General features: G+C 44.7%; 2 protein-coding genes across 6 annotated transcripts in view; both read right to left on the reverse strand.

Annotated features, from left to right (window-relative positions):
* trit1 (tRNA isopentenyltransferase 1) overlaps positions 1–7,949 on the reverse strand; it is a 36,618-nt gene extending 28,669 nt beyond the window's left edge. For 3 of the 5 annotated variants that reach the window (XM_031854313.1, XM_031854312.1, XM_031854314.1), the window contains exon 1: positions 7,757–7,949. In XM_031854313.1, the coding sequence (XP_031710173.1) occupies positions 7,757–7,927 (171 nt within the window). In that variant the 5' untranslated portion in view covers positions 7,928–7,949. Of the gene's footprint in view, positions 1–6,635; positions 6,982–7,756 lie in introns of those variants that run through there. The other 2 variants (XM_031854316.1, XM_031854315.1) reach the window with 2 other exon arrangements.
* Positions 7,950–9,752: 1,803 nt separating this feature from the next.
* myclb (MYCL proto-oncogene, bHLH transcription factor b) lies at positions 9,753–14,963 on the reverse strand. The gene is made up of 3 exons (XM_031853632.1): positions 14,701–14,963; positions 13,282–13,999; positions 9,753–11,616 (listed from the first exon to the last, which is right to left on the reverse strand). The coding sequence occupies exons 2-3, from the start codon at positions 13,937–13,939 to the stop codon at positions 10,853–10,855; spliced, it is 1,422 nt and encodes a 473-aa protein (XP_031709492.1). The 5' UTR covers positions 13,940–13,999; positions 14,701–14,963; the 3' UTR covers positions 9,753–10,852.
* Between the last annotated feature and the right edge of the window lie 9,486 nt (positions 14,964–24,449).

Raw genomic sequence — 24,449 nt, forward strand, 5'->3', positions numbered from 1 at the left:
GGGGGGGGTGCATGGATGGATGGACAGATGAAGGAGATGGAGATCAAATGAAGGCTCGAAAGAGTCTTTTTTGGAAAGGATTGTTTTTCTCTAAAAAACAGCAGCGGAGAGGAGGAAACAGAAGAGCGCTGTGTGCTTGTTGGAGAGGACAGGATGCTCTCTGACAAATTTGAACACATTATCCACAAACCGCGCCTCTTCTGCCTTCGCGGCGCTCTCTTCCTCTCCTCACACAGATTGTACAGTGAAGACAGGATGACAGGCAGCAGAACGATGGTGAGAAAAAGGCAGATAGAGATGCTCTCGGAGACAGAGAGAGGTTGGCATCTGATTCATGTGTGTGTGAGAGAGAGAGTTAGTGAGTAAGAGTCATGTGTGTCTCATTTTGAGCCACAAACCTCCCAACTTAACACACTTCCTCACATGACGACAAGAAGACAAAAGCTCTCTTTAAAAACACACACGCGCTCATTTTTTCGTCCATCTTGACTCAAAAAGTTTATATTCTGTGGAAACTCCATCTGCTGAAGAAGACCATGTGATGTGACTGAGAGCTATAAAATGGCTACCAAAGTACAGGAACTTTCGGGTTGAGGTTTGCAGGGACGACGGACGCAGCCGATTGGTCGAAAACACACAGAGCGCCGCTGCCTCCACTTGTGTGGCGCTTCATTCGTGAAACAAGGAAGAACTCTGGTACTGATCGGTTTAGGACCGTGTTAGGACGAGGGGAGAGCCTTTTTCTTTTTTATGTTAACATTTAAAGTAAAGTCAGGCTTTGCGCTCGGCTTCCCGATTCATCTTTAAAAAGACAGAGAGAGAAAGAGAGAGCAGTAGAAGAGAGAGAGAACGGTGCTGTAAAGACAGAAAAACATTATTTTCTGATTGTTTTACGGCAGTTAAACAAATAAATACCCATCAAACGCTCAGCAGATCATTTACTGTGGAGACAGTTTCATTTTAGTCTTCCCACATGGATCAGTAGTCAATACTTCCTTGAAAAGTAGACCCGGGATTAAAATTACCAGGAACTTTTCGGTGTTAACGCGGCTAAAACGAACCTTTTCTTCCAACTCTCCTCCTCTCATCTCCATCCTTTCTTAAAACACTTTGGCTCCTCGATGTGCATTTATGCGTTCTTGCGCGAGAGCTTTGCATAAACAAGATTTTGATTTTAATTTCGCTTTAACGAGCACAAGGAGACCCGAGAGTGAGAGCAGGCAGAGGAAGACCGTGGAGGGTGAATCAGAAAAATGAAAAGAGCCACTTGAGCGGAAGATATGAGGAGAAAAATGCTTTGAGGGGGGAGCTGCAAATGAGAGGGGAAATGAGGAAGACTTGTAGTCGAGGCGGTGGAAACAAACTACAAATTGCAGTGGTGTTGAAGCTCAGTCATAAAGGAACCAAAGCTAAAAAAAACAACATAGCTAATCGTGTTTACACATGTCCTCTGGAGGAAAATAAAAGAATGAATGACTTATTGACCAAATGTGTGCCGGGTTTCAGCTGATGCTGGTCATGTTTCACGCCAACTGAGGACTAAACTAGAAAATCCATAATTTCTAAGAGGTTTTTTTCATAAATGTTCCGATCTTATCGTGTGGTGTCATTTCATTATCAATGAAAAATACTCAAGGAAGTGTAAGGAGTGTTTTCTGAGAAGAAGAAATGTTTCAGCGATGCGCTTTTCTCGGTCAGCTTTTCTAATTCCACACGTCATAACTCACGGCCATAAACTTCAATGGAAAGCCAGTATAGTGTGGGTTCAGCTGTCTTCTCCTTCCTGTCTTGCTTTAAATGGACGTGAATGGATGTGACCATGTGGCCTTGTGTGCGAGTAAGGGAGAATGTGTGTGTGTGTGTGTGTGTGTGCGTGAGACAATGAGCTCAGTGTTCGTGCTCTGCAGAGCCTGCAGCCGGCCTGCCTGGCCAACCTTACGCCCTGCACGAGACAGCTGTTCCTCTGCAACATAAATAAGGAGAGAGGGGGGGGCATGGCCAAATGAAAGAACGAGGGCAAGAGAGACGGAGAGGGGTGAGGAAAAAAATAAAGAGAGAGAGCGAAAACTCATGGTGACACGAAATAAAATAAGATTCAGAGAAAGCCAAAAGCAGATCAAGGGGATAAAACAGATATGTCAGAGTAGTGTTAGACCAATATTTCATATATTTGCAAAAATGACCAGAGATTTCTGACTGAAGATGACCACAACAGACCATACAACAGACCATGTAAAAGATCTGAAACGTTATCCTCCTTCTGTATAATTATTTATGGGTGCCACATGCAGACACTGAGCAGACCAAGTATCGGCAAGATGTCACTGATCCACGCACAGTTTTCTCTTCCGCTGCTCGTTCATTTTCTTGCCGAGAGTTAGCCGAGAAGATGGATACCATACATCTCATATCTGGCCGTTAGACATCAAGTTACCTCGAGCAGACGGTTAGCTTAGCTTAGCACAAAGACTGGAAGCAGGGTTTATCCCAGAAAGGGCTGAGCAACACTCTGATGAGTGGCTTTGTGACTAAAATCAGAATAGCTGGTCCACCTTAAAAGGTCAGTCCACCTTATAAATCAATGCAACCTCTATTACCGCAAGCTGTTAGCTCCATTATTTAGCCAATCAGGACTGTTCACAATGTAGCATTAACAAGGTGCACGTGTGAGTGTTTAACCACAGGTGTGTAGTACGAGTTTGCACACATGCAGTAGCGATCGCACAGTATGTAGGGATCGGGTAGCGAGTGAGAAGAGTTGTCGTTGTTCCTGTGGTGGCCAACATGAGCTGATAAATGATACGACGTCGGGATATTGGATCGGCGCATAGGACCGCGTATTCACCGATACCAGATCCAGGCTTTTAGGCTGTATCAGAGGCGTTTACAGGTATCGGGTCAACTACAATTATTATTTATTTTGCATTAAAATGTTTGATCAAAAACAACTACAGTCGCCCAGAGAAGAAGACACTTGGTCCATATTCTGACCCCTGGACGCTTTACACGTCCAAACACCAAACTGTAAGCTGCGTTGCTTTGTTTCTACCCTTCCCTCTGAATCTTTTTCTCAATTACACTCACCACAGAATACCTATCCGCCTATTTTTCTCTTTTTTTTCGCCCCTTCTATCCTTCCCCCTCAAGGCACTATCCTTCAACAATTTATCCCTCCATCTTCCTCTCCTCTCTCTGTGGGGAATGGCCCAGTAATGCCAGACTAATAAATCATTCATGGCGTTGTTCCTCCCCTCCTCCTCCTCCTGTTCCTCATCCTCTTCCTCCATCCTTCCATCCTCCTCGCCGCTTTACTGTAGCGGCGGTGACCGCACCGCCACACCCGCAGACGGCATATTAACACACACACACACACACACACACACACACACACACACACACACACACACACACACACACACACACACAAATAAGAGTTAATCAACCCTCGTTTTTGGCTCGCTCCCACACAGGCTTAGATTACTTAAAAAAGATGCATCATAAATCGGATGTGGGAGGCACAGCATCGCCTGAGTTACAATACAAACAGATACACCAAAGCCCAGACAGGTCAGAGCAACACCAGACAGATAGAGAGACACCGGGAGGAGGGAGAGAGAGATGGAGAGACATGCATATAAAGAGAGAGAGAGAGAGAGAGAGAGAGAGATGGAGGAGGAGGGATGACTGCGAGCAAATTAGAGGGATGTAACACATAGCTGCACAGTATTTGAGTGTGGGATGTGTTTAATACGTAGATAAGCAGTTGGTGTTGGTGCATAACAACCTCTGGCCAATAATAAGCCTAAACTTTGAATACCCCCAGCAGCGGTCAAATCAGTCGGCTACATCACCATCACATTTCCAAATTTACGACTTAAAGGCAAATCAGCCCCTTTGTACTTTTACAAGAAGACCTCCTTCAGTCCGCTTCTATGGGACCGTTGAGGGTCGAGATGACACATGACAGGTTGCTGAGTCGGCCAATTTCTCACATCCAACACAAAACCACGAGCCTTACAAATTGTCTGCTTTTGTCGCAATCTCTCCGCTGCTCGTCACTCTTTCTTTCATAAACACAAAAAAAGCAAGAAAAAAAGGGGGTCACCGGCCACCAATGCATCCAGCCGTCCCACCAGCTAAAGTAACGGAGCATACGTGTGCATGACCTCCTAAAGTAACGGAGCATACGTGTGCATGACCTGCTAAAGTAACGGAGCATACGTGTGCATGACCTGCTAAAGTAACGGAGCATACGTGTGCATGACCTCCTAAAGCAACGGAGCATACGTGTGCATGACCTGCTAAAGTAACGGAGCATACATGTGCATGACCTGCTAAAGCAACGGAGCATACGTGTGCATGACCTGCTAAAGTAACGGAGCATACGTGTGCATGACCTGCTAAAGTAACGGAGCATACGTGTGCATGACCTGCTAAATCGCCCTTTAGGACCTCGGACGGCCCTTTCGTGTGACACGCCCACACAACTCAAACGCACCCTCTTTTTACTCCCTGCTGTGAAACAACTCTTTTCGGGGCAACAATGTGTTATTAGTTAACGCACTGAACAGGTGACAGTGAGTCGGAATGAGAAATCTGTGCACAGACTTTTGTTTGGAGGGAGGAAACGTAAATAATTCAAATCTTTCATCAAGTATTAACAAAATCAAGCTGGTGGTTTTCTGTGACTTAGCCAGTTTATTCATATTCTGAGTAGACTTTGCATCACGAATGATTAGATTCATTTCCTACTTTTAGCTGCTTTCAATTCATTTCTCTGTTCAATGAAAACAAAGTTAACGGACGCTTGAAACTTAGAAACAGACAGTTTTTAAAACCTGCCGGTGCGTTCAAAGGCTCCTGAGAAACCAAAATATCTGAGACTCAAGTGCTGAAATGAATCTCAATATTACAAAATATGAATATATTTTCAAATTTGTCAAGATTGTGTCATTACAAAGTGCAAGAACCAGAAGACAAGACGATGACTGGAAACATGAACGGTCTCCAATATGTTTAAAATGAACTCCTCTGTACGTTCCACTGATGAAATGTGCAGCAGGGCTTAAACACGGCGGCGTTTGAACGACAATCGCAGCGAACTGGTCTAACGTTTCAGTCCGAGCTCTCCTCACATGAATCACCTCTGAAGTGCGCTCACTCTGTCCGCTTACCGTCCGCGTCAAATGTTTCTCATTACCAACAATGCTTTGCAAAGTGGCCGAACCCGGATGAGTCGTCCTCTCTCTCTCTCCCCGTCATGAGGTGACGCGTGATTACCATCAAACGTCCATTACAGCCCATCAAAAGCATGATTCAGACAATTTAAATCCTTCAATTTATGCATGAATCAGTGCAACTTGTGACCTAGATGTAGTATTATTATATTTATTTACATACAGTTGTCAAGTTGTCCACTATGGCTGCAGAAGTTGCATAGTCATTCATCCTAAACTTTTCCACACATATGCCCGAACTCTTTCCCACAGTCCTACACTTATAATACTTTTTTGTCAAGTATTTAACTCACACATTTCATATAGACTTTTTATTCTTGGAATAACCAGAAAACATATTGTGATATATCAAGATATACAAGTTGCCTCTATTGTGGTAGAACATTTTGGCCCGGCGCTCCTATTCACGCACACATTTTCCCATAATTCCAACTTCTCGGCAGTGAGAAAACGGTGACGTTTTTTAGCTGGAAGCCTCTGAAGGGACCCCCCCCCCCCCCTGCTGGGCCCTGGACCACCACTTTGGAAACCATGGGTTTACACTACTTGCCAGTACCTCATTCACCGACAGTACAGCTCTTGTGTGTGTGCCATAGATAGCATGTTCATTTAATGAGTGAATAATATCCCCCTGCATGTCCAATGAACTGTGGGCTGAGGGCATGGGTCAGGGGGGGGGAGGGGGGATGATAACACAATAGGAGTGTTAGGGAGTGTGGGAACCGATTCTCCACCGGGACAATAGACCACTTCCCAGTGGCCACAGCGTGCCCATTCACTATCAGCTGCAGGGCCGGCGTAGCACGGCGCTGAATAATATGCACCAGCTCAGCACAATGCTGCTTTCTCCCAAACAAGACCAGACTGTTTCCTCTCCCAAAGACAACACAGGCCAGCTCTCACCTACACACAGCCCCATTCTCACATGAGCTCGCTCTCGCTCTCTCGCTCTCTCGCTCTCTCTCTCTCTCTCTCTCTCTCTCTCTCTCTCTCTCTCTCTCTCCAACTGGAGGGTGGCAACAAGGCCGGGGATTGTGGTGATGGGCCGGGGCTGCTGTGCCGTAAGTAGGCCACCGTTTCTCTCCACCAGGGCTGCCGGTCGCTCAGATATTCTGGGCTGAAATGTTATTAGTGTAACCCAGTTTACCCAGTACCAGTTGACTGCTGGAAGAGGCACCCTCAGGGATGGATACACACACACACACACACACACACACACACAAGGACAACGCACACCAAGAGGTGGGAAGGAGGGGGGAAGCAAGATGGTGCTGAAACAGGAGCAAGGTGATGAGAGACGTGACCTCGATGAGATGAATTCTGCATAAAGTGGAGTTACCGTGTGTGCGTGTGTGTGTGTCCACTCTGGTGTGACCCAGACTCAAACCTGTGCCCAACCTTTTTCTTGTGTGCGCACCTCTGGTTGCTGCAGCAACAGAGCCTGAGAACCAAAAGAGAGAGGGGCGGGGCTAAAGGGAGAAGTCGGAGCTAAGAGGAGCAAGCCTGAGAGTGCGTTGAGAGACACACACACACACACACACACACACACACACACACACACACCAGAGGAAGTGAGGATGTATTATCCTGTGATTTCAATAAAGTTATTTGTATCTCTAAGGTCTCACTGCTTATCATATAAAACTTATAAACTACTTCCTGTTATATATGCTTATTATATATTATTTTTTACTGCAATAAAAGACAGAACCAATAAATATCTTTCCAACATATCAATGTTTCAAAAAAAAAAAAAAAAAATAAAAAAATAAATAAATATATATATATATATATAAAAAATCACCTGATTCCCTTCGTTTTAAGAGAAATATTTGCATTCAGTTATTGATCAATACACTTTGTCGTGACTACTACTGTCTATACAGTATAGTACATTTTATTCTTATTTCTCACGCTTCTTATTGAAGTTATCTATGCTACCATCCTTTCTATTGCTACGGTGACATTTCAGTTTGAAGTATGTTTCTTGCTTGGCGATGTCTCACCAAACTATCAGTAACAGTAATGTTGTTTACATGGCTCACTGCCTCACTGAACTTTAATAAAAACATGCTCCTTCTCATCAATGTGGACACCACAACGCTGCATCCTGAGATCACGTGACCACGCATGTCACCAGAAGGCCGACACATGTGGAGCTGCATTTGTTGTCAAAGTTTAACATGTCTTCATATGAGACCAAGATGTGTAAGATAGGACAGGAGATAATAGAATATTCATCATAATGTTGTCTATTGTCTGTGTGTTCTGCACGACTTAAAGAAGGACTTTAAATGACGTAATGCGTTTAAACCGCACACACAGACTGCGTGTTTTTAAGAGGCTGTGACACGTGTCTCGGTGCCTCCAGCTGCTGTAGTCTAACGTTGGGTAACAGTTATTGCAGACCTTTTAATGTTGGTCGCATTATAGTGACACAGTCTGTTAGCAGTTTAGCTGATAAGCTAACAGACTAGCTATCTCGTGGCTGCCATGACAAGGACTCCCGTCTCCCTTACCTGCATGGAGTCGGCGCTGATTATCTCTCCCAAAAGCCGTCTGCCGATCTCGATCGCCAGCTTGGACTTCCCGGTGCCCGTAGCTCCCAAAATCACCACCAAGGACGGGACCATCGCTCTGCTAAAAAAGGCTGCACCACACTGCACGTTAACAGCAGCGGACGCCGCCATGATGCCGCTTTCCCTCAGGCGCTCCCCCAGCTGGCTGCTGACGCGCATGCGCAGAGGGCGCAAGAGATGAGAGGGCGGGCTCCGTTACTAGGCAACAGGCAGCCGTTACTGTGGCAACATCGACTGATGGGGGGGATAACGCGCTGGGTCTCTCATCTTATGAGACTAAATAGATGTAAATCAAACTCTGATTGGTTTGCAGCTTTATTTATTTATATATTTATTTTTTAGATATATATATATATATTATTTATTCATTTATATATATATAATACATTTTATATGTATTCATTTATATATATATATTATATATTTTCTATTTATTTATATATATATTACATATTTTTTTAATCTATATTTTATTTATTAATTTAGATATACATATATTATATATATTTGATTCATTAATTTATATATATATAATTTATGAATTATTTAATAAGGTGTCAGAGCTGACTCATCTCTACAGCTGCAGTAGTGAAGTACTCAGATTGCCCGATTGTCTTTATATAAAATGACTTTCAGTTTGAAGGATTACAGCATCGTTATAATTGTTTCTATGGAAACTGCCAGACCTCTGCAGCAGTGAGCATAGATGCTTGTTGCCATGGCGAAAAATGCCAGGATCAGTTAGTTACCTTGGAGACTGCTCAGAATAAACAGCGTGTGGAGAGATGCGCGTTCACTCGTACAGGTGGTTGTAATGGACAACAAATGTGTGCAACACAATAATACCGGGTTCAAAATAAGCTTTAAATGCATCTATAAATGAAATAAATATATAGCTGCAGGATAATTATTCTTGTGGTGTGAAAGAGACAAACATGAGGCAAACATGTCATTTATGATGTCAAACCATGAATTTATTATTTTTCTGACTTACTCTTCATACATAGAGGCTTATGAGGTACAGAAAAAAACAAAGTGCTGAAAACAAGGCTCCAAAAATCTCCATAAACTCCCAAAGTAAGTAAGAAACGTCCACTGCTAACGTGACAGCAGCAGAGACCAGTGACCAAAACAAAAACATTTTTTAAAAAAAACGGGGCAAACCACTGCTGTGGCCGCACACTATTTACAAATAAAAATCAGGGCTAAAGGTGATTTGTGCTGAATTCATTAGCGGAAACGTCAATGTCAATTCACAAGATATAAAAGGGACAATGATACCGTGACGCTCTCTTCCCGTCTGTGTGGGTCTCGGGTTATCTTACAGATACAGCAGATTATAGTGTGTGGAGTTTCCTGAGTGTTGGTAGTAAGAGCAGCGCATGCTACTCGTCGTGACCGAGTCGTTTACAGTACTAGTTGAAAGGGCTACAGTGTTCTGTCGCATGGCTTATGGGAACAATAGGGAGCACCAGGTTTGCAACAACAACAAAAAGCAGTAAAGTCACTAAAGGCTACACACACAGCCAGAAGTGTAGTCGGTAGATCCTCTTAAGTGCCCCTCCCTCCCCACCGCCCGCGCCAGATTTAAGAGAGTGCTACAGCTTTACTGATTGGATTGAGGCATTCAGGTGCTTTTTTCCCCACTCCACAGAGAGACAAAAGCAGACCACGCACGCATAATGTTCAGCACATAACCACCAGTGAAGCCCCGACAGCTGCGATAACGAAAATAGTCATTAGCTCACACTGAGACAACTCGGTAGGAAAATATAGTATAAAACTTTTGTCAACTCTCGACTTGTACAAATAAAATAAACTCCAGAGACAGAAGATGTACTGAACGGTAACGAAAACAAGTATTGCAAAAAAACAAAAACAAATGTGGTGACAAAGTGTCTTAGTGTGATTAATGATCAGAGTGTTTTATTTTGACTCTTCTTTCATAATCATTTTATTAACAAAAATAGAAGCTTTGAGTTATCTTTGAAAAGCTAGCAAGCCTGGCCCCGGTTTAGGACGCAGGGCCAAACAAAGACTAGGATGAGTATAGTAGACAGCTCTGGTTTTGGTTTGGAAGGGACTGTACAGTAAGGGTACTATATACACACATAACATCCAACAGGATAGTCTACGTACATTGAAAGGCTTCTATAGGCATTACATCAAATGCAAAACAATATACAAATATATCAGACAGCGAGATGAAAGAAATACACTCACTGGGCTTCATCTCAAAAGCAAAAGTTGGCATTTTTGATGTCGCTTAAAAACATACAGATTTAAATTGAAGCCATTCCCGAAGTTTCTTTTGGTTGATAATTTGAAGCCAACATTCACCTTTTGGCTGGTCTCCATGGCACAACAATAATAAAGAACTTTATAGTGTTTTTGCAGAGAATAGGACAAATCTCAAACAATGCCTTTTGTGGCAACGTATTTTCAAGGCACAGCTCCATAACAAAATGTGCAAGCTGTATGTAAGCCAAGCGCTAAGGAGCAGGGGACTGTAGAGAAAACGAAATGTGAAGGAGACTATAGAGTGAGTGTGTGTGGGGGGCTTTAGACTGAAGACAGACTGAAGACAGACAGAGGAGACATCGAGCCCCATCACAATCAAGGAACCGTCTGACTAGAACATGCAGCAGTTAGACAGCACAGTTGTAGCAGTTTATCAACTAGAAGCTGCCGCAGTCGCAGCGAGCCTTCCCGTAGCGAGCAACAGTTTTGAGCGTTTTTCTTTCAGCAAGGGGAAGTCTAACAGTTGGGCAAATCTATATTGAGTAGCCATGGACATATTAATTTGCCCCGTACGATCACTCCCCAGCTCGCTGTCCTGTCCGGCTTGCGGCCTTGTCAATCACTCAGAAGCTAATGTGCAAACCACAAAAATAGAAAACAAAAACAAATCCACCCGCACAATTCCAACGTGACCAATTCAAAGTGAACATTAGTGTCTCCTCTCCTTCATGTAGTCCAGTCCAGTGTGTGTGTGTGTGTGTGTGCGTGTGTGTGTGTGTGTGCGCGCGCTCGCGCTCAGGAGCGTTTGAGCAGCGCCAGCCTCTGCAGCAGCTGCAGCTGCCTGGACTTCAGCTGCTTCCTCTCTTGAGCCTTCTGCCGCTCGCTGACATGCAGCTGATGCAGGTACTCGGTGGCTCGCGTCAGGATCGCCACCTTCGGCGTCTTGGGGCAGTTCGCCAGGCCCGGGATCTCGTCCCGCAGCGACAGGAACCGCGAGCGCAGGTCGTTCCTCCGCTTGCGCTCGAGGAAGTTGTGAGCCTTGCGCTTGTCTGTGTCCTCGCAGTCTGAGGACTGGGGGCTGGAGAGGTGGCAGAAGGAGTGGGGCTTCGAGGGGGAGCTATGGGAGTGGGGGGTTGAGGAGGAAGAGGGAGGAGACGAAGGTGGCGGGGAGGAGGTAGGAGAGTAGGCGCTGAGGTCGGGCGACTCGGACCGGGCTCCAGCAGACTTCCTGCTGTCTAAGTTCAGAGGGGCGTGGCCGGACCGGGGCTGGTAGTAGTGAGAGTTCTGGTGCGGCTGGGAGGAGGCCTCCTGCCGGACCCTCTTCCGAGGCGGCTCGACCGGCACAGGGAGCGTGTCCGGGGAGGGGGCGGCATAGTTGTGCTGCTGCTGGTGTATGGAGATGTGGAAACGCTTCATGCCGAGGTCCAGGGGGTCCGCTCGCACCGTTATGGTCACTGGTTTGCGAGCGTTGACCAGCCGACGAGGTTTGCGTTGCTGCTTGTGCTCCACCGTCACCACATCAATCTCTTCTTCGTCCTCATCTTTGTCATCGTCATCATCTGAAAAGAGCAGGAGAGAAGCTATTAAACTATGCAATTTTTTTTTTTTTTTTTTTTTTTTTTTTTAAATGTGGTAATGACTGCAGATTGTCAGCTGAAGTTGAAAAGCTGAGTCACAATAAGGAGCCACCTCCCTGGACACGCTCGCTCTGGCCTCGTGCCTCCTTAAACCAATTAAATGCTTGTGTAAAAAATGAAGCCACACAGCCTCATAAAACCCCCACACACACTGTCACAGTGATGATTGACAGACAGAGGATGAGAGGCAGCGACGGGTGGGGTTGGAAAGCCCTCAGGTGTAAAAATCGACAAGTCTTCTTGTCAAAAAGAGCCGACTAATATCCGACGCTGCGCACGTTTAAAGCCACTTAGCTGCTCGGTTTACCAGAGAAGAAACGAGGCATTAAATATGAGGAAAGGTCTTTATCGACTTGACCCTGAGGAGATTTTCAATACTCTTGTAAACTGAAACACACTCTTAAAGCAATTGCACCTATTTGACTGCTCAGAAAATAATAATCTCTATATCAAATAACACAGTAAAGAGGGGACGGACGAAGAGATTTGGAGGGAGGGGCGCCGGTCTATTATGTGCAACAGCAGATGTAATCTCATATTACAAGGCACACAGAATTGATTCCCTCAAGTGGCCCTACACCGGAGCTCAAAGCACACACACATTTCCGATGATTGCTCATGCTCTTCTTTGAGCGCGCATTATCCCCTGGAACGGCGTACAATGCCGCCTCGCACTCTCGTCAAAGAATTCTGCACGCCTAGCCGACCTCCTAAACGGCTAATCCCGCTCTATTCACAGCCCGGGCTGGCTCGGACCGAAATCCACCCACTGACACAATTGGCGCCGCAGCCTGTTGAGCGGAGGAATGCAGCAACAAGTTTTCCCCCCTTTGTGACATTCCACACACACCATTATGCATGGCCCGGGATCACATGGCAGCCTGCATGCCAGTCTCCATCATATGGGGTTCACAGAGTGGAAATGGAAAAAAGTAAAAAGGCTCTGGAGTCTTTGGCTAGATGTGGTGACTAAAAAATAAAATTAAAAACAGGGTTGATGCTTCTTCGCCTCTATGTTGCATAAACTTCCAATAATAAGGAATACTCATTGAATTTGTGCCAAATGTGAGCCGGGGGGAGCAGGAGAGGATATTGTTATCATAAGTCAGACTGGAGGATCAGGGAGAGGTAGCAGCTGGTCTGCTGGAGCTGGGCCAAGCAGCAGATGTTTCAATGGGCGTGTCATGAAGCATGTGTTGCATGCACCAAGGTAACGCAATGCAGTCATCATGTGCCATTGCCAATCCTCAGCGCTAGATAATGGCCAATCAAAGCGACGTATTAACTACACAGGAGAGAGAGAAATGACGAGTAACCCTCACAAAATAAACTTCAAACAAAAAAGTACATGTGCTTTTGGAAAATTGGAGGGAAATTATTAAAACACTACGAGAAAGCTCCCATACAGTGTGATTATAGTCACTTAACTATCTATCGAGTGTCTCAGACACATATTAACCTAAAAATAGGCTTTAGTTACAACCAGAAACCTCACTTCAACACAGCCGAACTAGAAGTCAAAGAAAGCGTTTATTATAGCGACATGTTACCATAAATAAAAGTACTACGTTGCATATTCTCACTGACCTGATGAGTCGGTGTGAGACTCTGAACCAGAGGACACTTCTCGCTTCTTGCAGCCACCGGTTAACGGGAAAGTGAGCACCGCAGCTGGGTCCACGCAGTCCGCCGCCAGTCCGCTGATGGTCGACGCGTCGGCGGGCGCGCACTGCGCCCTCCCCGTGGACGCGGCTGCGGACGCGGCCACGACTTTGGCGGCGGTGGCCCCAGTCGTCCCGGGACAGGGGGCGCAGCGCTCCCCTACCACTCTCTCCAGCTGCTGTCCGGCGGAGAAGCCGCTCCACATGCAGTCCTGGATGATGATCGAGCTCAGGTTCCCGAAGGAGTCATTGGCCGCGGTCAGCTTGCAGGGCAGGTCCTGCTGCTGCTGCTGCTGCTGTTGTTCGTCCTCCTGCCCCAAGAACTGAGAGACCCACTCCAGCTTGTCCCCCAGAGACGGGCACAGCAGCCCGACCCTGCCCGACCCTTCCACCGCCCGGATAGGGGACATGGGCGGGGTCGGGACCAGCTCGAATTTCTTCCATATGTCCTCGCTGGGCGCCGTGGACTTGAAGAAATCCTCGTCCGGGTCGTGGTGGTCGTCATAAAAATAATGTTGGTAGTGGTCAAGGTGGTCCATGTCCCAGTTTTCATAACGAGGCGCGGTGTTGCTAATGCCCGGCATGGGGGCTGCAGGCAGGGGGTGGGGGGGGGGGGGGGGTGGATCACTCCCTGCTCCCTCTGTCTGCAGAGAGAGATAGAGCCAACAGTGTCACAATTTAACCTACATTCTCACCAAAACGATCACACATCTGTCCATAGACACGTTGCCCTCTGGGGGGAACTTGTCCATGCATACAGCAGCATATGGTTAAATAATGTTTTTTTTTTTAAAAGCTAAATATTGCCCTGCCCTTCAGGGAAACATCCCACTGTGGTGCAACAGTTAAACGAAATACCTGTAGCCAATCAGAGCACGGTGTGCCAATTAAGACTACAACAAGAAGGTCACTGGGAACCATGGACACATTTAGGGGCTAAAATACAAATAACCCGATGCTCAAACGTAGCAAAGTTAAACTACTCAATGTTGTTGCTGAGAAGTTTCGCAACAGCGTTTCATCACATAGCGCTGCTTTAGTAGTAGAGAGAAGGAGGAGCGGGTTTCTATTTTCTGCTGACTGCGATTAAATTAGATAGATGTAGATTAATTGGACAGACAGGTACCCGTCCTGCCTGCCAATGATCCCGCTCCTCCAGCGGAGTCGTATGCAAAGTCGTTTACTCTGCTCCTCCTCGAGCTCAATCAGTTTAACTACGCAGCAGGCGCGCTAAGTAAGAAAGGCTGCAGAAAAAGAAAAAAAAAATCATTTAACGTCCAATCGCGCGCCAGTGTTGTTAAACGTCCTTTGTGAAGTTGATGTGGAATAAAAGTGAGTTTATTACCTGGTGTCGAGAGTGAGAAACCCGCCAGCGTCCTCATAGATCCACCGTGCGTAATATCAGTGTCCAAAAAAAAAAAAAAAAAAAAAAAAAAAAAAGCAGCGTCCAGAATGATTCCTTACGTGTATTCTGCCTCAAATGCGAGCTGTTCCGCTTGGGCGTCTTCTTCCGGTTTTTAAACAGTTGTGGTGGGGTGAAAGATTCCGTTTGGTTGCAGTCCCGCCGTGCAGAAGGGCTGTGTGTGCTTCGGCTGTGGTCACTTTCTTTTGCCGACTACTGCACTAAATGGTCCGGGGGAAGGAGAGTTGGCTGCTATGCATAAAAGGCGGGTCGTAGTAGGAGAGCCACGCCCTGCGGTTTAAAGGCGCAGCACACTCAAAAAAGCCGCGCATGGTGCTCTGCAGAGCGGATTTTATGACACTGGTTTGATAAGATCACACTGATTTTGCAATAATTAGCCACTGCCCACACAATAACATGTGCATGTGTGTTACAATGCATGGAAACGCACACACACACACACACACACACACTTGTGTTTAAACATCACGCTGCTAAAAAATAAAAGGAGGGCATCTTCTGCAGCGGGGAGAGATAAGGTGTGTGTGTGTGTGTGTGTGTGCGTGCGTGCGTGTGTGTGTGTGTGTGTGAGTGCGCATCTGTGCGTCACTGTGATTTCATGCGGACATATGGCTGCAGTATCCGATGTCGCCCATGCATTATCACGGTCTCTGTAATCAATATCAAGCCTATGATGTAGAGCCCCCCCCCCCTCCATACTCCCCCCTCAGAGAGCCATTATGGAAGCAACCCTCTGTGTCTGCCACGACATTTGTGTGTATGTGTGTGTGCGTGTCACTTCGACAGCTGCACACACACTATCGCAGACGCACACCAACAACTGCTGACTCTTGTTATTCTTGACACACGAAACCCTCTCAGTTTTGCCCTTTTTTCTTCTTTTTTTTTGGTGAGCTGTGAAACTATGCCGCACTAAACTTTGGCACACTTGAGGATGGTGGTTGAGAAACATCCTTCCTATAACTGCTCCTCTAAAGCCCCCTCCCTCTCCGGCTCGACGTGTTCGCAGACAGCGTGAAATCCTTGTCTGTCCACCTCATCTTCCCGTCAAAACTCAGACGCCTCCTTTTCTTCCTCCTCTTTCCTTCAACCCCATCTTCTGTCACTCATCCTCTATTCTTCTCTCCTCACTTTTTGCCTACTTCCCCCTCAACTCTCCCAGCAGCCCCCCTCTTGTGCTTTTATCCTCAGTCACCCCTAATCAAAAAGATCTTGACCCGACATGAAGCAGGGAGACCTCAGAGGACTGCATCCCAGGAGAGATCCCACAAAGACACAGAACTAACCGACTGCATCTTTCCCCATCTGTATCACTTTCTCTCTCTTTAGCTCCTTCCGCTCCTGATCCCTCTTTCTCTCATGCGCTTTTATCCTCGTTACATACTTTGAAATGCTTAATCTGCCTCCTCGCTTTGAATTAATCATCAAAGGTGAACGGGTGAACCGGCTCCTTCAAATGAAAAGAAAAGAATTATGTAGATCAAGTGAGTTCAGCCCCCATAAGGAGCCCCTCTACTCCTTTAAATCATTTATATGTACAAAAATGCACACATTTCATTGATATGTAAATGTCAATATATGATTCTGGAACACGTTCTCATGCAGATCCTCACATGGATGTGTGTCGCTTATTTACAGCCATTCCTCTATGGATTAGGGATCCTTGTTTGCATGAAAATGGGAGGGGTAACTTGTGAAGCATGATCAACCTCTGGTTTGTCTCCTTCCTTTTTCTTTTAGAATAAAACATCCATACATATACAGTACATACATGCTAGAGACGGTCTCGTAGGATTAGTGACACGTTTTCACTCATGAGGTACAAATGAAGCGGTATCTGCTCCCAGAATAGAGAAGCTGATGGTGTTGATACGCTGTGTGCATATCAACAAATAACATTAAAGTGCTTGTGTGCAACAACGTCAAGTAAAAGTAAAACGGCAACCAACGGTGACTTAGTTCAACATTTTGGGGAATATCCTCATTCGCCTTCATGCTGAGATTTAGAAGATTCTTACGTCTGCACGGTAAATATGAAGCTACAGCCAGTTAGCTTAGCTTAGCACAAAGACTTGAAAACAGGGGGAAACAGCTAGCCTGGCTACCAGCTCCTTTGGCAAAATAAAGTTAATGTTAAAGTTTTGTTTTATCCGCACTAAAACTGAAGAGTAAAAAACACAAGTTTAACTTTTACGGGACATTATGTGCAGGACTTTTTTTCGGCTGGACCTGGCCTCAAACGTTTGCCACAACGCAACATCATCCGGTAAGACGTTGCGTTATATGGCACGCACATTCCCAATGGTTATAATGAATAAAGCTGTATTTGTACTGTTTAACTCACGATTGTTGCAACAAAATCAATGTCCAGAGTTGTAAAGATCTTGTCTCACAGTGTTATAAGCTGCTGTGCATTGTTTTACCTTTTAATAAGTCTCTAAACTCACGGATCAAACTGGACTTCCTGGATTGTGTTTCATGTTTCAGTTTCAGTTTTTGGTCTGAACACTTATTCACAGCAAGAAAGCGCAGAAGTGTATTTCTCAAAATGTGAAACACTTCCTTTAACAGACAGCAGCGATGATAAAACCTCACTTCATCATATATTGTTTTTACACATATGTTATTCCCAGATATTTTAGGGGAATTCAAGGTTCAGCACTTTGTCAGTGAACAGTTAATATAACACTCACACACAAGAGTTGCTGTTTTCCTTCCACACTTCCCAGCTGATTCTTTTCTTTTTTGAGAACATACTGTGCATAGAATTGTGTTTCATTATGGCGCTTCCAATCATTACATTAGATGAGATTAAATGAAGCTGTGATGATCGCCAAGAGGCAGTCGCAGCAGCAGCAAAGTGCAGTTCATGATGAATGACTTCATCGCACAGAATATTGCAGATGATAATAAATAAATGGCAGTTCTTATTCAAAGAGAGAGAAGAGTAGTGCAGCAAAGACGATGGGCTCACTTGAATAAACCCGTGTGTGTGTGTGTGCGTTTTGATCAGATTTACACATTGATTTGCACCAGATGTTAGTCCTCACCATGTCATTCAGATTGTAAAAGTAGCATATACATAGAAATATAAATGTGCAGAGGTCTGCTTTGTTCACTGTCACCTTGTAAATATAATTACAAACCTCTTCCTACAGGAACATTAATATTTACGTAACAGGTAATCACTCAACGTGTGTAAAGAGATGATTTATTGCACTGAGGGTATCAAGGAGAGAGGATAGATGGGAGGGGATCGACAAGCGTCGCCCCCCCTCCCTCCCTCTTCCTGGGTCACCCTTCACGTCACTCCTCCAACCGCTCCGTCTCCTCCCGACTCTGACCTTCCAGACTGATCAATGAACACCTAGTCTGGGACCCACCCATCAGTGTGTCTGAGGTTCACTTCATGTAATCTGGGAGACTGGAGAGGAAAAGGGACAGCTGCTACCCACTGGATGGCGTTGACCTCCTGCTGACACACACACACACACACACACACACACACGATAAGGAAGAGGATTGTCTTTCAGTCCAGATGCTCATTACGTGGAGCTATTGCACACTGAGCTGCACACACACACACTCTGTCTCTCTGTCTAACCCTCCACCTCGTTCCGGACTTCCCACTCTCCGACGGTAAACAGGAACTGTTTCCGTAACTTTTTGTAACCATGGTTCTTGTATCAGCATCTTTCGGAAAAGGACACCGAAACCTACGGAGAAAAAACAAACTCCCAAGCTTCTTCTCTCGATTTTGACTTTATAATCAAATTTACACGTCAACCGTCTAACCTTAAAGTTACTGTGAGGAACTTTTAATTGGTGATGAAACAGTCTCAATACTGATGCCTCTATATGACCGACATAAGAAAACAAGACCATCAGGGAGAATATTGGCTACTTCTAGTTGTTGTTAATGCTTGTCATCTGTGCCACCAGGTAGAATTTCAGGTGAAATCTGATCATGCAGGTTCACCAGAAACTCCTTCAGCTCAGACTCCAGCGGGGTTTCCAGCAGCGACCAGCTCACCGTCAACAAACCCAGATCTGGCGGAAGTCGAAAGATTTGGCGGCAGGAAAAGAGCAGCGTCTCATCCTCCGGCCAGGAGCAGAGCTTCATCCCCGCTGGGAGCCATCACCGAAACCACGCTGCTGGAGATCCAGGCCACATTGCTGGGCCCGCTGGAGGGAAGGGAGGCCACGGGAGAACCAGGACTGAGCAGAGCGGACTGTTAGAGTTCTGCTGAAGTAGATTGAGACGTTTTTTAAAGGGACTCTGGGGCTCGGGGACACCGGCACTTTTGTCCGCATGGACCGCCAAAATCAACACAAAATAAAAGTTCCTCGCATTAGCTTTAACCATCTCACACCATTGCCTATAGCCTTAAACATCTCATGGGGGTTCTGCAAATATGGGGTATCATCTGGATGGCCAGTCAGCTCCTGTCTGCAGCAGGCTACATCCATGGCTCTGTCATGGCTCTGTACGGCAACACGGCTAATGATTATCAGTTATAGAAAAGGCATCAAAGTGGCAGGAAATCCATTCAGCCTGTCACGGATACTACACTGAGAGCTGAATACAGAGAGTGAGCATTCCTCATAGCCTTTCACATGCATGTGAAGAACACACCGTCTCTGTTATGCTTAGACAGGTAAATGAACTCTCTACCTACACATGTATGTGTGTAGAGCAGGCCAACCCAAATTACACATACGCCAACAGCAGTGATTGACAAGCTGATGTTACTCATTTGATTCTCTTCTTTCTTCAGTGACTTTTATTGCATTCTGGGTAGAAATCAATTCGGGAGGAACAGGCTGTCAGCACAGACTGTACCCTGGAGAGACAGAGAGAGAGAGAGAGAGCAAGAGAGAGAGGTAAAGAGAGAGGGTGTGCGTGTGAAAAAGAGAGGGGTATATATGTGTGTCAAAAAGCAAGGGAATAAGAAGTGTCTGCGGGAGAAAGAGGGGAAGTGGAGGGGAAAGACGCTGTGCAAAATAATGAATAAGAAGGAGGGGGGGGTGTGAAGAATGTTAGACAACTGGGGAAGGGAGGGAGAAGGTATTATATAGGGAGTGAGGGGCGAAAGAGGGACAGGGACAGAAGGGTGAGAGAAAAAAAGAAACAGCATGATGGAGATTTAAGGAGGTGAAGAGATAGCAGCTCGCAGGAACAGACTTGAAGAAAACGGTGCAATTACATAACCAATATTTGTCAGGGCAGCGTTATTGAGCATTCTTCAAGCATTGCACTGACAGATATACACACACAAAACCTCACACACACACTCAGTCAACACAGACTGCAGATAATCCCACATATGCATACAAACCGACGTAAATAAATACAAGCAAATAGTCCGCTCACATTCTGTTTGATGAACCGCCTGCTGTTTTGCATTCAGGTTACATAACGTAAATGCAAAAATGTCTGGGAAGTCATCAGTGTGTGTGCGTGTGTGTGTGCGTGTGTGCGTGCGTGTGTGTGTGTGTGTCTCTTTGTGTTATAACTGACTGAGCTGATTGTTTTGAATGCGTCTACAGAGTGAGGATGCTCTTCTACTCCATTCCAGCAGGCAGGACAGCTGTTTTAAAGACGGTAGGAAGTTTGTTGGTCAGTTCTCCGGTTATACGTTTGAAGTCCTCATTTACTCAATACCTCATTTTCTGGAAATGTTATGTTGAACTCGGAGAAGAGTTGATCATTGGGACTTCAGGCATCCTGTAATAATGCAATGCCAAATATAAAAGGTGGGTTGAACACACGTGGCCTCCAGTTGGAGACGGTGAAAAGCATTCGTTAATGTGTGTGTGATGGAAATGGACTGTCCATGTCTGCCTGTACCAGTAGCCAAATTATACGGTGAAGAAACAACAATTCAAGGGGCATGAACTTGTGTTTCGACCAACATGGGAGCAGTAAAAACAGGCCGTAAAGACAACATCGACACATTGTCCCCTCATAAATTTGTTATACATTGGTTGATTGTTTGAGTGTCCTGGACCATATGGTGCCATTATAAGACACCAGTGACTCTTTCCTGCCATTAAAACTTTAAATCACGCTCACATTACTCTTGCTGAGTCTTGCAAATATTCAGGAATCTGGCTTGACAATAAACCTGCCCTTCACTATTCATGTTTAACATTTGACCCCAGAATTAAATAATCAAACCAGGCTTCTTGTATGAAATGAAAGGATGTCTGTCAACTATCGTGCAGTCGACCTTCATGTCTGTTCTCAACTATGGAGATGCTCTGTGTGGTACCCCATCAACACTCCAGCTGTTAAACCCTGTGGATCATAGCGCATTACGCTCTATCACAAATGACACATTTCATACTCGTCAGTGTTCTCTGTGTCACACGGTTGGATGGAGCTCCTTACAGTCAAGAAGAACGAGCCATCTCATGGTATTCATTTGTAAAGCTCTCTACTGTTGAAGCTTAAACTACCTCACATCACAACCAGCAACTAAACTTAACCTCGGATGTGCCTCATGCAACACTAATGCTGCAGAGAACTGCTAACTGATATATATTTTAGTTCTTTTTTTTCACCTGAAGTATTCGTCTTAATGTAAGCAATCGACTAGGAAGTTTCATGATGATATCCATTAGTTAAAATAGTTTTTTAGGATTCTTGCTGTAATTGCTTTTAATTGCTATTTCTAGTTGTGTTGTTTCTGTTTTTTGCTGATTGCGTTCTTGTGAATCTTCCCAGGTCTTTCTTAATCTCAATGACACTACCTGATTAAATAAAGATTTAATGAAAAAAATGTGCACATTTACACATCCCGCAGACATAGTGTTATTTTTAATCCATGAATCAAATGGTAAAGTGATAAAAAATAATATTTACCCACCACTACATCCATAATCACATTAAAACCAAACACAGCATCTCTGTGTCCCTGTGCAGCTTCTGATCCCTTGCCTGAATCCAGCACCCACTGTGTTCCCTCTGCAGCAGACCAGAACATCCTGTTCAGCAGTGAGACATCTAGTGGTGACAACTAACGCTCTGACTCCCGACCGTTTGACTCGCCGGAGAGCAAACTGGCACTTGAAGCTGTAAATACGCAGAGACGGCAGGCCTTTTCTGTTTGCACTTTGTCTTTTCTGTTCGTGCATTCAAATTCTCAGTGGGCATAGCAACAGGGCAAATAGTTCTCAAGGCAGCAAAATATAAAATGTAACATTTCTGTATGTACATTGCTAATTTATCCAGGAATGTAGAGACAAAAAAGTAAAAATGTAGCCGCATCCTTGAATCTGCTCTCTGCCTCGCGACAAGAAAGAGCTTGGCTTGGCTTTGGAACACAGTGAAGATGTAACCTTGACGAGCTGATACAGAACGGTCTATGTGTGTGTGTGTGTGTGTGTGTGTGTGTGTGTGTCTGTGTGTTCAGACAACAGCATCTTGGCGCTTTGATACAGAGCCGATGTCAAAACAACAGCTTGCACCAAGAGGAACCCTCTGAAATCAAATGAGCGCCATAAAATGCCCGAGTCAAAGCCGGTGTCTCCACTGATCTGCATGCGTGGACCCACAGTTGTGCAGGTGACACATTTAAAGCTATAGTCAATAATCTCCTGGACAAAGTGGGTCAAACGTCAACATGCGAAAGGGGTCGCTCGTAGAGTTTAAGCAGTCAACAAGCTCTTCGTAGCATATTAGCATCTTCAAGCACATTGTGTGGCTTTTACAGCCCAGAGCTTCCCTGTTTCGGTTTGTGTCATCGCTTTAGGCGAGTTTTTTTCAGCTGCAGCAAACATCTTTCTGCAGAGAAAAGGGCTCTGATGAAGTCGTTGTTCGCATAAATACCTGCTTAGCACCAAACAACAGACGATGAGGTTCTCTTAGGAGAATGTGAACACAGACAAGTTCAAATGAATAATGTTCCTCTGTGTCTGCTGGATGTGGAAATATGCAGCTGTTAGCTAATTTAACAGTCACAATTTAACTTTAACTCAATGTTGTGTTGCCGATTTTGGCATTAACAGAGGAGGAAAGTAATGGAGGTATTTTCTTTGAGTCCATAGTCTGACATGACTAACTATGTCAGAACGTACAGAACGCAACACTGAAGAAACAAGGGAAATTCTGTGGATACGTCATGATGTCAGGGTGTTTTACCCGGAAAACTGTTTTGGATCACAGAAAGTAAATTCACTCTTTTTTTCTGTTTTTCTTTTTTTTTATGACAAGCTGTGTTCATTGTTTCATATGTTTCAAATGATCATTGACAGTTTATTTAGTCCTGTAATGCTGAAGTTTGCCACACCAAAGTTTTTCAGTATAAAAGCATGAGGAGTCATTCTGGGGACGGAAGTAACAGATGTTTCTTTCGTCCCTCAACGTAAAGTTAGCAACAGATTAAATGAAATGATTCTGAATCTGAATTAACTGTTTTACTGTTAAATTTTCTTTAATTAACAGTTATACTTTTCATACTGTTGTTGTAAAACCTTTCATGAAATTGAAAATTATATTTAATATTTTTTTAAGATAAAGTACATAATATGTTTGCCATCACATATTACCAAAGATATTTTCAGACATGTTTAATTAAAACAAAAAAGATATATACAAAATTCAAGTTGATACGTGTTACTTTCATCTCGATTGAAGGAGTCCAAAGTAACAACGCGCAACGTCGGTCAAATTATACTGAAGTCGTTCCACATTTGAGCAAAATAACACGTGGTATTCTATGTCTTCTTGTGTGTAACGTTATCTTTTTAAATTCCGTTTACCTGAAAAGTGTTACTTTCGTAGCGGCTCTCCCCTACAGATGGTGAACAGGCTCAGCTTTTGTTGGTAAGACACGATGCAGGATTTCCCACATTTCTACATAACTGACAACAACAAATAATAGCGCTTGAGCCAATTATGACTCATCTGTGGCATCTCAATCTTTCTTAGTCAGCTTGTACTTTCTCATTCAGGTAAATATATATGTGTATGTATTTTTGGTATAAAAAGCTCCACTCTTTCAAGGAGAGGTGGGGGTCCTGAATACTGGTCATGGACTGGTCTTGTAGCCTGGAGGCAAGAGAGGCGGGGATGTGTGGTAACCTACAGATGGGCGCCCAGACACAGATGGGCACACACACACACACACACACACACACACAAAGAGCACTGCAAGAAGATCAAAAGAGGGAGTGTGGCTTTGGCTTGTCAGCAGTGAAGACTGATGGACGGCGGCATCTGTGTTGGTTGGAGAAAGGAGGAAGCTGAGAGAGGAAGAGGAGGTCTGCACCATAAATTGCAATAAATTGACTTTACTTCAAAAACAATAAGTCACGAAAACCGATTGCCTCAGAATATTCAAGAGAAGTAGATTACTCTTTTGTGGTTGTTAAAGCGGAATAAAACTGTGTTTAGGCAACTCAGGTTACAGCAGTTACCTTGAGTAACGTCAAAATCATGAATTAGGTTGACTATAAAATGTTGGTGCAGAAAACTTAAAGATCTGAGTTATGTTAATTAAGCATGAAACAATGCAACAATCCTATCTTTACAAGTCCAAGTATTCAGATTAAAAGGAAAACATCAGGAAACCGATCGCCTTAACATTGTCGACAAGCTGAACTACAAAGTTGTAAGCTGTTGAAACAAATAGAGAGAACATTTATTGAGGGAGAACTGAAAGAGT

This window comes from Anarrhichthys ocellatus, unplaced genomic scaffold (assembly GCF_004355925.1).
Source record: "Anarrhichthys ocellatus isolate YVR2014 unplaced genomic scaffold, GSC_Weel_1.0 scaffold14, whole genome shotgun sequence".
In the NCBI taxonomy this organism is placed as follows: Eukaryota; Metazoa; Chordata; class Actinopteri; order Perciformes; family Anarhichadidae; genus Anarrhichthys; species Anarrhichthys ocellatus.

Excerpts from the sequence above, each read along its gene's own strand:
- myclb (XM_031853632.1), bottom strand. The coding sequence starts at position 13,939 with ATGCCGGGCATTAGCAACACCGCGCCTCGTTATGAAAACTGGGACATG. Across the intron at positions 11,617-13,281 it reads GTCTCACACCGACTCATCAG|ATGATGACGATGACAAAGAT; the intron begins GTCAGTGAGAAT and ends TGCTCTTTTCAG.